Source organism: Botryllus schlosseri, chromosome 9 (assembly GCF_051294905.1).
Source record: "Botryllus schlosseri isolate E-star chromosome 9, Bs_hap1, whole genome shotgun sequence".
In the NCBI taxonomy this organism is placed as follows: Eukaryota; Metazoa; Chordata; class Ascidiacea; order Stolidobranchia; family Styelidae; genus Botryllus; species Botryllus schlosseri.
In genome coordinates this window covers 22,204,361-22,220,749 of record NC_137244.1, presented here as the reverse complement: position 1 = coordinate 22,220,749, position 16,389 = coordinate 22,204,361, and the positions used below count along the sequence as shown (strand labels likewise).

General features: G+C 41.1%; 1 protein-coding gene across 1 annotated transcript; it reads left to right on the top strand.

Moving 5' to 3' along the window:
• The first annotated feature begins 5,735 nt into the window (after positions 1 to 5,735).
• On the top strand, positions 5,736 to 7,538 carry LOC145446736 (zinc finger BED domain-containing protein 5-like). The gene has a single exon (XM_080325091.1). It carries the CDS (start codon positions 5,736 to 5,738, stop codon positions 7,536 to 7,538), a length of 1,803 nt encoding a protein of 600 aa, XP_080181217.1.
• Positions 7,539 to 16,389: the final 8,851 nt, after the last annotated feature.

The following is a 16,389-nucleotide window of genomic DNA, read 5'->3' as shown; positions in this document are numbered from 1 at the left end:
AGGCTATTTCAACGAGCAACTATACTCATCCAATAAATGCCTTGCACTTATAATACTATCTGGTAAAAATGTCTGTCGATACATGTGAAGATATGGAGATGTCGAAATCAACCTACGAGGGTTCCAACCATCCTATATCGTATACGTCGGCTATACCGGGTGGTATTCGTCGTCCGTAGGCTCATACAGCATGTTTTTGTAAATTATTTACACAGTTATGGCATAATTATACAACTTGAAAAAAAAAACAATTTTTTAAAAGGCCTCTGTTTAAAACAACACAATTTTTTAAAAGGCCTTTGTTTTAAACAACTATTTGTTTTAAAAGCAACCCTACATGATAACAGTGATGCAAACCTACCCCAAAACTACTTTCTACTTTACTAAGCAAAACTGTAAATGTGAGTAGGCTAGTTTTGCCTATAGAAGTGGATTTAATCTAAAAAGATAACGAATGGATTAAGTAGTGGAGGTAGATCAGAACTACTTGAGTACTCTGAAAATGTTGAATCAATTCGCTACTGACCACTTATGATAATAAACTAGAAATCGTGTAACTTATATCGGGCCTGCTCCTAAAATATATGGTCAATGATCAAATACTGCACTGCCGCTGTGCGAGACTGATGAGTAATGCTGTGTACGCTTGTACCATCCCGTTGTTGTTGTTGTTTGTGGTATTCATGGCGTCTTTCGACTGCAATGGTCATTTACACCGAGTGTATATCCTATATTATATCACGATTCCGTATCTGCCGACTTGTAGCACGGCCTACTTCTAGGCCTTTAAGCCACCAATTACGTAGATCAGATGGCGAGGATGAGCCTAAATATCGCTTCAATATTTTAGAAGGAATTCGGGAGTCGACCTCGGTCGGAATCGACCTCGAAACTAATTGATGTGCTGTGTATCGTACCACTACGCTATCTCGCTACTTTACCGCCAATAGGTTCCGGGTATAACAACTCGGGTTTAGCTGAGCTCGACTGTTTTGAAGTCTGCGTCTGGGAACAGTACACTGGCCACGCCGAATACAGCGAGCTGTAAGCATACGAGTAAAACATTGCTCATCACAATCGATCAGCATATTCGATTGGTCAACGATACTTTCGTTTGCTGTTACGCCGTGAAATGCGCTGACTACACTAAAACCAATTTGTAGTGACACTTATAAAGTTATTCCCGATATACTTTTAATGATTATTGCGCGAGACCTTTACTCAGCTGAGCTTAACTTTTGGACGCAGAGAGGTTTTAGAATAAGCAGTACAGATGGAAGTTAACGCCAGCACACCGAATGCATCTGAACGTCGGGATCTACACGAGCTCATCCCGGCTTCCCGCTCGGTCAATATAATTATAATCTCGTTCACGTCATTAATGTTGGCCAATTTGGTTATTTACGGGAAAGTAACGAATAAATGGAGAATAAAGAAAGAAGAGGGGAAGTTGTTCATCTTCTGTTTGATTGCGATCATTCTAGTCTTCCCAAGGCTTGTCATTGATCAGTTACGCTTTGACGCCGGGCATTTGGGAGGTTTGGTTGGTGATTGCGAGTTCATGAGTGACATCAGTGATATCGCTTACGGCGTGGCATTGTACGGCTCGTACTTTTGCTTGTGGATGAGACAAAGGATGATCTACGCGAGCCCTTGTCTCGAAGTACTGCACGGGCCTCTCATGACAGCTTGTAGCTGGATTGTATTTTTTCTGGTCACGGGCGGAACGGTAGCGGCCGTGAGTATTTTCGCGATTCCGCCTGCCGTAAAACGAGCTGAGTACGGGTGCGTTGAAATTCACAGACAAAATTATTCCAGCAATTGGGATGAATTGAGGAATTACATCGTCGGAGGTGGAGTGCTGACAGCACAGTTGATGCTACTTGCGTTATTTATCGTTCCGATGGTGAAGATCAACCGTTTTTCTGGAAGCCGCAATAGGGCCAAAGACAGCATAGCGAAAGTAGTGCGTCGATCATTTTTATGTACCTGCGTAGCCATTTCTTCCGACATCTTATGCATGCTCATCGTGACAGAAGCTATGCCCGATGGATATTACGTTATCGTCGGGGATATAATCTACAACATTGCGATCTTCGCCAACGCCTGTTCGGTGATATCCATGCTGGGCCAAAACAGAAAAATGGTGTTCGTCTTTTGCCGCGGGATGCCTCGTAAGAGAGTGAGAAGGACCAGCACAACCCGATCTGGATGTTACTCCAGCAGCATAACCCATCAGACGCATTCAAACGACCTGTTGTAAATATAGGTATTAAAATTAATCAATCAGAGTTTCATCTGCTCGCCGGTCTGAACTCAGTGGTCAAACATCGGGACATCCACAACGGATTATTGACTTCATGCACTGTTCTTCAATTTCGTTTGTAGCGAGGATTTGATATGGTATATATTCTGATACGTGTTTTATATACCATTCTGTAACATATTATTATGAGAAACCTTCCTGGTTTGTTGTGTTTATCATAATTGGAAAGATCGCAGAGCGATTCGATTGCCGTGAAGGAAATTAAATAAAAGCGACATGTAACGTTACAAAACGCAGTCAGCTTGATGTTATGAAATGTATATGAGTCAGTGAAATATACGCTGAGCAAGCTATGTTTGTGGACTCTTGACCACTATGTCTCCCAAGCCAATTTCTGTGCGTCAAAACTTCGGGCTGTAGTAGGCAATTTACGCTTTGTAATACTAAATGAATAGGAAAATTGGAATTGTTAAATGTTCGCTGACATATGCTCATCTGCATCAACATTGTGTCACAGGGCATGGAAAACGGAATTTCGTTGATCAGGCAAACAAAAAGTGGTCGTTCTTTTTGTATTTGAACAAGCCATTCGAGGTAGGGAACTTCAGAATAATGCGAAAAAATAACTACATGTTGTTAATTTATTCGCTAAAAGCTTTCGACTGACTCTGATCAGTGGCGAACGTCAGTAATAGAGTGAATGAAATTCGAAATATAGGAACTCTTTTGTCTGTATGACGTAACATTGGACAGCATCTGTTATCCCGCCCAGAATGTGCTGATCATTAAAATGACAGTCAATTTTCTATAGTTGCTCGTAGCCGTTCTCTTTTTCATTTGAAGGTCCTGGAATCTATTATCAAAAAGCTGCGACAGCCGATTTTCTGTCGCCAGAAGGAACGCATCTACACTATTCGAATATTTTGACATTAATGTTGTGTGTTGTTGTTCTCGGTTATTTATTACCGAATATGTAGGCTACTCGTTAACGTTTGTTTTGTAGCCTATCATTACTACTGTATCTTGCCTCTCTACTAGTTTTTTGTTTTTGTTATTATTACGTTATACAGGCAAAATGGTTCCTACATTTCGAATTTGATTCACCGTCACCCTATTACTGACGTTCTATACTGATCAGAGCGATTCGAAAAGCGTTTAGCGAATAAATTAACAATATGAAGTTATGGTTTCGCGTTATTCTTTTTGTGTTGTTTTCACGTAACACGTATTTTCCTGCGGCGCAAGAAAATCTATGTTTATGCTATATCGTCACGAATTCAATCGTCAATCCTCGTCCTTCTATAGACGGGGCGCTGCCGACTTACTTGCCCACCACCTATGCAGAATAGGAAGTCAGGAAAACGGCCTGTCCTATGTCTAGGTTTAAAACAAAAATCACTTTAAAACAAACATGTTAGAGCCCTTGTTTAAAACATGTCTTACTGTTTTTGTTGTTGTTTGTTTCGGCCATGACGTCACGAATTTTCAAATGTGACGTCATAGCGGATTGACATTGGTACATGGTTCCTTAAGAAATAGAATTGGAAATATAGGGTCAATATGGCACCTTTGACGAAAAAGGTTTACCACCCGCCTTAAACATAAATATCTTTGACCAGGACTAGATTGTCATGTAGCATATTACGGCCAGCGGTTATCATCATCAACATCAGCACATCCATTCCGTTCCAGTGATCGGAAACTGTGTGCAATAACTGTTGAACCGGCGACGATTTTTCCCTTGATCTTTCCATATCGTCTGTACGTCGACTAGCTATTAATGCAAGTCGGCCGAAGGCTCGCACTATGTATTTTTCGAAAGAATTACGCAATTATGACATAATTATACAATTTTGGTATTGTTTAAAACACTATTCAAAACAGATTGTTTCAGAACCCATCTTGTTTTAAATGCAAACCTACCTAGTACCTATATGTCGTAGGCCTACTTGACATCAACAAGAAGCTGTTGAGCATATTCTGATAGTCATTGCTCTAGTCAGTGGTTCCCAACCTGGGGGTAAATTACCCCCCGGGGGTAATTTGGCATTTTTGGGGGGGTAAAAAGGGGTCGGATTTTAAGTAAAAAAATAATTGTTGTATTCATTGTTTTCTTCGTACTTTTGTGAAAAAAAATATAAAAATTCAAAGGTGACTTTCGTCAGTGGGTGTGCACAGCTTTTCCAAACTTCATAATGGCGCCGTCCTATCATAGCAATTTACAGCGAAGCCAAAGAGGAAGTCAAAGCACGATGCGATCATAGCAATTTACAGCGTAGCTGGCATGGAGAGTTCCATCTGAATACGATCGATGTTGTGGTTTACAGCGACACCTATCGCTAGCGTAATACTTTTTAGCCGTCATTCAGATTTCAGAACAGAGATGTAAACATTAGCCGTACTAACGCTGTCTTCCGATACTTGTGGAGATCATTTCAATAGTTGCTAAATTAGGATATATAAAAGCAATGTTTTCTTCTGTGTGATGACTGCATCTATTCTGCTGAAGCAGATTCCGAGTGTACATTATTCCAACGAGTGGAACCTGCCTGATTTTTTACATTCTGTATATTTATATCCAGTTATTGCAAATACTCCAGAAAGAACATATTTACAGTGGCCATAATGTGACAACTTGATTGAACAGTGAGCAGTCCGAGCACTTATGTATGAACTACAGACTGACAATATGTGAACCAAGAATGAGTGCAAATTTTGCTGACCTAACTATAAAAGTTGAAATTCCAACTGCAACTCCATACGCTGACAGATCAGTGACATCATTTTTCCAAAAATAGTCAAGTAACTTCTTCTACGATGATATGCGGAGGCTTCTGTGTTATACCGTGTATTTATCGACGGTTGTGTAAATGCGCATTGCGCAACGACGTGAACTACCGTACTGGTATTGGGATACGCGTTACAGCACGGCTCATCTCCGCTCAGTGGCGTCACAATCATACGAAAAGTTAATCGGCGATTGTCGGCCGGCGACCCCATTGTGTGAAACAATGACGATTTAAGACTTTGAAGTCAATTTTCAGAGGGTTTCAGTTCCCGGGCCGGATTTCCACTTATGTTTTTGGAATCAGTGCGAAATTTGCTTTCGATTGATACCAGTTTCATTTACTTTTGTGCTCTGGTCCCAGCTGGAAGATTACCCAGAAACACACTAAAGCAGGTTGAAGCAGCAGCATCTGTACGCCACCACTGGAGGCAGTGCAAAACGCAACATTGCTTACGGAGTTTCCATGCCAGCTACGCTGTAAATTGCTATGGTCCTATACTTCTTGAAGTTGTTTTTTTTCCTCCGTGACTGCTCTCATAGCTCATAGGTCAGTTTATAATTGAGTTTGTTAGAGATTTTATTCTTTGTGTGATAAAAGTTCCTTATTACCACATTACTTCACCTTAGCATTTGATGCACTCTAATCATCCGCTTTTTACGCTCCTCAGAAGAACTGTCATTATGCCGGGCAAGAAGCGACATTATGCAGAGGCGTTTTTGAATCACGGCTTTGTAAACACACCACAACTGAATGGTGACGATCGACCACAGTGTGTCATTTGTCTCAAAGTTTTGACCAACGAAAGCCTAAAGCCGTCAAAACTGAACGAGCACCTCATGAAGCGTCATCCGCTACTGGCCGGAAAGAGTCGAGGATACTTTGAGGGCAAATCGAAGCAACTTCGAGGCATTCAATTTGGATCAGGTGGCATGGCTTCGGAGAAGCTAACGGCCGCTGTTGAAGTTTCGTACGAGGTGGCATACCGAATTGCAAAAAGTTCCAAGAACCACACAATCGCAGAAGACCTTATTATGCCTTGTACCAAGTTGATCGTTTCCAAAATGTGTGGGGAAGATCAGGCCAAGAAGCTGGAAGGAGTATCAGTCTCGAACACCACAATTCGAAGAAGGGTTGATGATCTTGCAGCTGACATCCTTGCCCAAGTCGTTGCCGAAGTGAAGGCAAGTCCTCACAAAATGTTTTCTCTCCAGTTCGATGAATCCACGGATGTAAGCAGCTGCGCAGTTTTACTCGGATACGTTCGATACATTCACGAGTACTCTGTCAAGGAGGAATTTTTGCTTGCCAAGAACTTGAAGACAACAACGAAAGGAGAAGATATCTTCAACCTTGTGAACGATTTCTTGGGCATGCACGGTTTGGAGTGGAACAATGTGCAGCAAATCTCTGTTGACGGCTGTCCCGCTATGATGGGTGGAAACCGCGGTTTCAGGGGCTTTGTGCAGCGGGAAAACTCGGACATTCATGTGGATCATTGCGCACTGCACCGCTACTCGCTTGCGTCCAAATCTCTGCCGGAGAGCTTGAAAATAGTGTTCGACCAAGCAGTGAAGGTTGTAAACTTCATAAAAGCGAAGGAGTTGAACAGTCGTCTTTTCAAGGAACTGTGCAAGGAGATGGGGCAAAAATATGAGGCATTACTGTACCACACAGAGGTGCGATGGCTATCTCGTGGCAAAGTGATCACCCGTTTGTTTGAACTTCGTGAGGCTGTTGAGATTTTCTTGATAGAAAAGAAGTCGGGCTTGGCCGAATACTTTTCAGACCCCCATTGGATTGCCCAGCTTGGCTACCTGGCCGATATTTTTGTTGAGTTGAACAAAGGGAATCTGTCAATTCAAGGCAAGTGTGTGACTGTGATCCACTCGAAAGAAGCTGTAGCAGCATTTATCGCGAAGATGAAGTTGTGGATTAAGCGGGTCAACAGAGGTGTACTGGCACAGTTTCCAACGCTCGACATGTATCTCGAAGGCCTGGAGACAGAGAATGAACCCGACTTCACAGAGGCGTTGAAAGGGAACATAGCTGACCACTTGGGACAGCTAGTCGAGAAAATGGAAGAATATTTTCCGGATTTGGACACCACTAACATGGGATGGCTAACTGAACCGTTCAGGTGTCTTGACAGCCAAGTGGACGACGATGACTTTCCCGCCAAGGAGGAATTCATCGCCCTCAGAATGAGTGAGGCCTTGAAAATTGATTTCAAAGAAAAGAATTTGGATGCATTCTGGATAGAAAGACTTCAGGATGCACCAACATTGGCCACACGGGCATTGAATGTTCTCATCTCCTTTTCGACATCATATCGTTGCGAACAAGGATTTTCGACCATTGTAGGGTTGAAAACCAAAAAGCGGAATCGCCTGGATGTCGAAAACGACGCAAGAATTGCCCTCAGTACAACCAAACCCAGAATTGCAAAGCTAGTGGTAGATATGCAAGCTCAACCTTCGCACTGATTGAATATTATCTTTGTCATTCCACGACAGTTGTCTTGGTGTTTGCTATCCCTTGCTTGCATTTGTTCCTTGGCAACGAACGTCTGCAGCCTTTTTCCACTGATAAACCAATTTATTTCTCTTTCAAACTTGATGTCGCTTTTTCTCAGGTCGGTCTCTCCCTCAGGTAAAACTCCCATCCTGGACTGGACGATCGTTTTTGAGTGTTTAGTGATGAAACGTGGTTTTGATGGAAGAGGGGGGTAAAAACCTGTCTGGAAAGTCTGGTTTTGGGTAACGGGGAGAAAAAGGTTGGGAACCACTGCTCTAGATATTCAGGCCAATGACAGTATCTGAGTATTGCAGCAACGCGTGACAGATCCATAGAAAGCATCCTGACTCACCCCGTCACAATTGTACCAGCGATTGAATTTTTCTGCTTTCCGGAAGAGATATATGTAGTGGAACTATGTAAGTAGAAATGACCTCGTGCACAAGGTTACAGCTATCGTGCACCATTACATTATAGTGATTATACCAACGTAAAAACGTATCAAATAGTATAGCCTACATGAAAAACGTGCAAATGAATTGTTTCAATTATAGCGATATATGTGCGATTGGGAACGTGGAACGTTAAAAACGAACTAGTCATGCCGTCCTCACGCGGATGAGCCTAAATAACGCTACAATAATTAGGAAGGGATTCTGGGGTCGACCTCAGTCGGGCTCGATCCTGCAACTAATTGAGGTGCTCCGTATCATACCACTACACTATCTTCAAGGCCAATTGGATGAGGGCAAACCATATCGGGTTTGGCTAAGCTGGACTGTTGTAAAGTCTGCGTGTTGGAACAGTAGGCCACACTGGCCACGCCGAATGCAGCGAGTAGTAAGAATCCGAGTTAAAAACATTGCTCATCACAATGGATCAGCAATTTCGATTGTTCAGGGATACTTTCACTTGATATTACGCCGCGTAAATGCGCTGACTACACTGAACCTATAATATGTATAGTGACACTTACAAAATCATTCTCGATATACTATTACTGATTTTTGCGCGAGATCTTTACTCAGGCGAGCTTAATTTTTAAACGCAGCAAGGTTTTAGAAGAAGCGGTACAGATGGACGCTAACGCCAGCACACCGAATGCATCTGAACATCGAGATCTGCATGAGCTGATCCCGGCTTTCCGCTCGGTCAACATAATTATAATTTCGTTCACGTCATTAATGTTGGCCAATTTGGTTATTTACGGGAAAGTAGCGAATAAATGGAGAATAAAGAAAGAAGAGGGGAAGTTGTTCATCTTCTGTTTGATTGCGATCATTCTAGTCTTCCCAAGGCTTGTCATTGATCAGTTACGCTTTGACGTCGGGCATTTGGGAGGTTTGGTTGGTGATTGCGAGTTCATGAGTGACATCAGTGATATTGCTTACGGCGTGGCATTGTACGGCTCGTACTTTTGCTTGTGGATGAGACAAAGGATGATCTACGCGAGCCCTTGTCTCAAAGTACTGCACGGGCCTTTCATGACAGCTTGCAGCTGGATTGTATTTTTTGTGGTCACGGGCGGAACGATAGCGGCCGTGAGTATTTTCGTGATTCCACCTGCCGTAAAAAGAGCTGAGTACGGGTGCGTTGAAATCCATAGATCAAATTATTCCACCGATTGGGATGAATTGAGGAATTACATCGTCGGAGGTGGAGTGCTGACAGCACAGCTGATGCTACTTGCGTTATTTATCGTTCCGATGGTGAAGATCAACCGTTTTTCTGGTAACCGCAATAGGGCCAAAGACAGCATATCGAAGGTAGTGCGTCGATCATTTTTATGTACCTGCGTAGCAATTTTTTCCGACATCTTATGCATGCTCATCGTGACAAAAGGTATGACCGATGGATATTACGTTATCGTAGGGGACATAATCTACAACATTGCGATCTTCGTCAACGCCTGTTCGGTGATATCCATGCTGGGCCAGAACAGAAAAATGGTGTTCGTCTTTTGCCGCGGGATGCGAGAGAGAGAGAAGTAGGGTATTCGTTTTCATCTGCACCATCGAGATGCTTTTGACGACGGATATGCGATACGATCGTAATGTCATCTAGTCAGCACCCCATATTTTTCTCCTCCATGCTATCCGTGGATGCTGAGCTCCTAGTAGGAAAGCTGCGGATACCAGTTTTTGAGTCTTTGGTCTGACTCGGCCGGGGAACGAACCCACGACCTACCGATCAAGAAGTCGGACGCATCACCATTACACTATCTCGTTCGTAAGAGAGTGAGAAGGACCATTACAACCCGATCTGGATGTAACACCATCAGCATAACCCATCAGACGCATTCAAACGACCTGTTGTAAATATAGGTATTAATCATTGATTTATCCGTTGGCCGGTCTGGACTCGGTGGTCAAACATCGGAACATCCTCAACCGATTGGTGGCTTAATGCACTCTTCTTCAATTTCGTTTCTAGCGAGGATTTAATATGGTATATATTCTGATACGCGTTTTTTATAGGCCTACCATTCTGTACCATCATATTATGATAAACATTCCTGGTTTGCTGTGTTTATCATAATTGGAATGAACGCAGAGCGATTCGATTGCCGTGAAGGAAATTAAATATAAGCGACATGTAAAGTTACAAAACGCAGTCAGCTTAATGTTATGAAATGTATATGAGTCAGTGAAATATACGCGGAACAAGCTATGTCTGCGGAATTTTTACCACTATGACTACCAAGCCAATTTCTGCGCGTCAAAACTTTGGGCTGTAGCAGGCAATTTACGCTTTGTAATACTAAAGGAATGGGAAAATTGGAATTGGTAAATGTTCGCTGACATATATGCATGCTCATGCTCATGCTTCAACATTGATTCATACGGCATAGAAAATGGAATCTCGTTGATCAGGCAAACTAAAAGTGGTCGTTATTTTTGTGTTTGAACAAGCCGTTTAGGGTACAGAACTTCAGATTTACGCGAAACAATAACTACATATTGTTAATTTTTCGCTAAGAGCTTTTCGATTGACTCTCATCAGTAGCGAACGTCAGTAATAGGGTGAATCAAATTCGAAATATAGGAACTAATATTTATTAACGTAATATGACGTAATAGTGGTTCTCAACCTTTTTGACCTTTCACTTTGACCATTTGAAAAAGAAAAATAATTCTCGGCACACTTGGTTTTCAACTTTTTTTGGCTTACGGCATCTGAATACTACCAGAATACTTGGCAGCACCCACAGTCGTACAGAAGTGGTTTATGACTAGGGTTGGGACTTCGGGATCAAATTTGAAATCCCGGGATCGGGACTTCCCGGGATTTGCGCTTCTCAATCCCGGGATTAGCAAAGTAGTAAAATACACATACAAGCTATACACACACAACATATATTCCTTGAAGTGTTAAGTGAATACGAATGTAAACTAGCGACCGAAGACCACCCGGATAATGAGCGTTTAAATTCATGTACCGCCTGTTTCGTGTAGAAAATGATTCGTCAAACGTGATCGAAAAACATCCAATGCTGCGTTTCATTGCCATAAGCTCTTCTTCCACACACTTACGGATTTATTTGCTGTGCTCGATCACCAAGTCACGAACCCGTTTGCGACATCTTGACAAGTCATAGCCATAAGCCTTGAAAGCCCGACGAATTCACTCACTTTGGGTAATTGAATAAATGTTAACCCGTCCACAGCAGTTAACTGGTTAAGAAGTTCATCGAGGCGAGGCTTATGCGATTTATTTTATAGGAATCGATCTTCCTCATCGTTATTTTTAGCTGATCTTTCTTTGACGTGTCCGATTGAATAATGCATGATTTAATTACTATCATTTGTACGGACCTTAAATGCGTTATTAGTCCCTTTGTGCTAGACACTGAATCTTTCAAAACGTCTTGACACAAGTTGCATTTGGCTTTTTATGTAGATTTATACAACAAACAGTTTCGCTAAACATGTGATTTTCTCTTTGCATAGACATCTTCGAAATTCGCCTAATTCGACCTGTATTTCACGTCCACAGCACCGTCCTTGTGACTTTCCGATACTCAGTTACACTGCTACGATTCGTAGACTACGACGGAAGTGATTGTGTAGTACATTGTTATGCCATAGCTGGCATTAATATCAAATAATTGTGAATTGTTTTAGACAATCAGCAGAGTTTGTGACATTGCTTTACTACCAAAATAAGAGATGTATGTCGCTACGTAAGCCTTGGAAAATGCTCTTTACAAATCCCGGGATTTCATTGGGAGTAATCCCGGGATTTACGGTGAGCACAATTATAATAAATAAACAAAGAATCGGTCACCGTAAATACTATTTTATTCGAATTCCAAATTTTTCGACGGTAATAACTCCGCTTCCACTGGTTGGAATTGAACCAAATTTGGTGAGCATCGTTTCTATAGACAGCCTAACAATTTCATGGGGTGAACAGAAAATTTTCAAATTTTTTATTATTTATTTTTATATAATAAATAGAAACTTTCTTCTCCTGTAGCAAAGCGGTTACTGCTGGCTGGAATTGAACCAAATTTTGTGTGTAGGCTTAAATTAGGTAACCTAACAATTTTATCAAGTAGCCAGTGCGATTTGAGAAAAAAAGTCATTTTTGAAGAGCCCTAATACAGATGCGACCCCCAATATATGTTGGTAACATATTTATTGATAGAATTCAGTCATTACCTTAGAAAACATTTCGCGCTTCGCGGGACCAGGGCATGGCTACAGTACACATTGCACGGTTTCATGACATAATTGTTATCAATTTTAGAGCGTAGTAATATAAGTCTTGTTTGCGATGTTACCTAATTCGTTTCGCTCCTATTGGATGACTTTAAAAAGGCTATCAACATTCCAGTTGCCCACGCAATGGTTCGTAAATCTCATGCGTCCCTTTGGCCGAAAAAGTCGGCCACCCCTGATATCGATCAAATTAAACATTACTTACAAATTACAATTCAGTTGCATAGAGGAAGAAAATCGCAATATGCATTTTCGCGATGCAGTCAAAATTGATGCAACTTTTAGAATTATACCAAGATACTGTGGCAGAGCAAATGCATCGGCTGGTTTTGTAAAATTATAAAATTGATGTAAATGTAACCAAACGATGCTTCCCATTTGACAAAATTGAAAATATTTGTAGTGTAGCTTATAGCTGTTTGTGTCGAACAAATGATTATGAAAGACTGCAAGTATTAGTCCTTGAATACTTGACTAAGTATGTGTAGACTAGACATAGGCTATGGTATTTGACTACTTACTAAATTTCATTTATGACCAATGTTTGTTAGTAGTAAGAGTGTGTAGTGTATGCTTGTAATCAGTATAGTGTGTAATGAGAAAATTAGTAAGTTCAATCTCTGTATTAGTTGCTGACTCATACACATGTGCAAGAGCTACAATTGGATTTTTTATCTACATTTTGAATATACATGATTAGATATATGGCATATTTTAATGATTCATACATATTAGGATATTAGAGAGTCCATGTTATAAAATCTTATAAAATATGACAAAGGGTGGATATTTAGCCAATCATTCTTTCGTGTTATTGCATAGTGGATAATTCGAGCTGTGCCACATTGAAACAATGTTCCATGCCACCGTTGACCACATGTTTGCATATGTTTAATGGTTCTATGATAGTCATTCAACCGACAGTGTGGCATATAATTTTCGAAGTAAATTGGTAATACTGTTGGAGTCGGAGTCGGAGTCGGTAAGTTTGAAGACTCAGGAGTCGGAGTCGGAGTCGGTACGTTTAAAGACTCAGGAGTCGGAGTCGGAGTCGGTATATTGAAAATGTGTGGAGTCGGAGACGGAGCCGGAGTCGGTGGTAAAATTTACCGATTCCACAGCCCTGACAGCAATACACGTTTGTATAAGTGGCAATTTAGCAATATAAAATGAGTTGGCACAGTAGGATATTTCATCTCAGACGGCCACTCTGTTGAAGTGAGTCATGGAGTTCGCGAAACTGCCTCGTGATTTCTCTAATTAAAATAATAATACAAATCATACTATAAACCATCTTGTAAATTTGAAGGCTTCCCGGACCCCCTGAAAATGCTTCGCGTACCTCTAGGGATCCGCGGACCCCCGGTTGAGAACCCCTGTACTAATTAATGGCAGGAAGTATAGAACTATCGAAATCAATAAATGCATTATATATAATGTTACAAATATAACAATTCATAAAGAGTATTTGGAATTGAAATGTAAAAAAATCGCTGTTGCTGTTCTCATGTTTCGAAATGATATCAATAGGTATCACATAATACCTTATTTACTTCCGGAAGGTGTATAGGATATTTTATGTATTGGTGTATATAATTAGGTGTATAGACATGTGTATAGGTTTTAGCGAATCTTTGGTCACATTCACAGATAAAACCGACTGACTATTCGTCTTTGGAGTCAACCTGTCTATGTATATTTGGAGTATGCAGAAAATATGTGGCCTTTCCCCCATTGTGGTTTTTCCCAACACTGGCTTCAGTAGGTTTGCAGACCTCTAATTTCCAATTGATGTGTACAGTGCCAAGAGAATGGCTGGCACTGCAGCGTCGTTTACTGAGGATTTCGATTGTGCTTGGTAAATCTTTCTGTCGGGTGTACCCAAAATATTTGGTATTGCAAATATGTTTATGTTCAGACGCTCGCAAAAAGTGGTTCGGCGACTATATCGAATCAGAAAACTAGTCGGATGGACTTCGTCTATGTTTTTCTGCATTTTTTCCGTCGCCTCGTATAGCTTTGACCGGAGGCTAAACATTCTAAAGGTTACCTTCGCATGATCCACGCGTTCATACATATTGGATTCAATAGCGAGCCGACGCGACGGGATGATGAAGAAGTGTGAAATTGCCATATTATGAAATTTGAAACCCTGGGCTCTCACTACATATATCTCTCAATTGACACGGAAATATATATCAAATAATTCTCGTTGAGACTTCGACATGCGATCCGTCAATCGTTATAATACGCACTGCAGTGTTATGGGGTAAAAGGAGGGAACGTTTAATCAATGTTCTCAATTTAGCATGTCTGTCGCTTAAAGTATTTATATTACTCATCGACAAAACGGTGCTCACTCACGACTCACGTGTAGCGTATACGATGATTGTCTCAGACTTACGGAGTAATACCCTGGAGTTCTATGAGAGAATATATCTATAGATAAATAGAATCATCGAATAAATGTGTTATTTGTCCGGAAAGAATAATTGCATAAGTAAAAATGTGCGAATAGTTCAACAATGTAATCAGTGCTCCTCTATGATGCTGTGCTACTAAAAATATATAAGCCTGCTGTATAGGCGTAGCTATTAGGACACATCAGAAATCCCAAGGCTTCCGGACGGAAATCAGTTTTCATATATCAAAAGTAGAATGTGCAATTCGGTCAAATACAATGGTTCGTAGCAGTAAGCTACATATCATCAGTATAATACACAACTATATTTATTATGAACTTTAACTTGGCGATGACAGCCCATTAGAAGTTCATCAGAGGTGGTAAGATCACGAACAGCTTTTTGGAACATCGAAAAGTGGACGCAGTAGTTCTCGTTTCATCATGTGGATAATTGCGAAATATCACCTGCTTATTATGCATGAAGTTACAACAAAATCATCGTTTTCTTTCGACTAATGCATCAGGTTTACAGGTTTACAAGCTTCACTCGGTGCCATGCTGATACCGCTACCACATCCACGAGCAAACCCGTTCGTCCGCTAATTCGTGAACTTGAGAGATAATCACGCTCGGGCCGCGTGATATTATTCCGGTAACATGCGGCTCATGAGATAACGATTTTGGTTGACGAAAACTGACTGACTGTAGCAGCCGCACCAGGATCAACCAGTTTTAAATCAATTTTAATTTGTCATCGGCCATCCCGTTGAAGTCAAATGGAAACATTGAGTCGGCATAATTCACCCACATGTTAGCCAATCACTGGTTATAACGGGTCGTTATTGTCTATTAATAACCACCACTACCATATAACACTCTGAGAAAATAATATGTCCATTCGATAATTGACAGTACGCGTTGGATTGGAGGTGGGAACTCTGAATTGTAGCTATCGAACAGTCGTGGCTGGGTGACACAGCAGAGGTTACCAGCCATATATGCACTATTATTGTGCGAAATTGCCTTTTCAAAATATGCATCAGATTGTCACCTCGGTACCGTAAATGTATAAGTTTGCAAGTTGGTGAACTATATTGCTTCGAAGTATCACGAGTTTTATACAAAGACAAAGAGACCTACTTTTCAAAGAGTCTGTCTAGCGTGTTTGATGACTTTTTCTCACCCACTGAAGATGTTGACTCTCATAATACAAGATTCTCGTCAAAGGGCAATATATACTTAACCCTCACCCAATAGTAACCGAAATATGAGATCTATGGATTACTCAGAACCTGTCATTTGCAATGCACAACCACAAGGTATCCGTGAATCACCACATCAGAGATTCCAATTTGTTTATAACCAAATCTTGTAGAGACGGTGTACTTATTTTGTGCGGGTGTGAAGAGACCAATTGACCTCTAGGGTCGTACCGCATATCGCCAGAAAATCACCATGCACCGAGAGGATGTGTTATCTATTTTGGATAAGGATTGCCATACAGTTCATTTGTCTGTGTTATAAAGTCCACGGCCAAGTCTGTACCCAGTCCACAACTCCACACCGGCAAAGGGGTTTTATCATTTGAAAACCCCTCAATTTACAAGTACCATTCGTGAGTATTTTTATATCTCCCTGGTATTCGTGAGTGAGCCTATAGGCCTAGGTGGGTGTCTGATCTCAAAGATTACA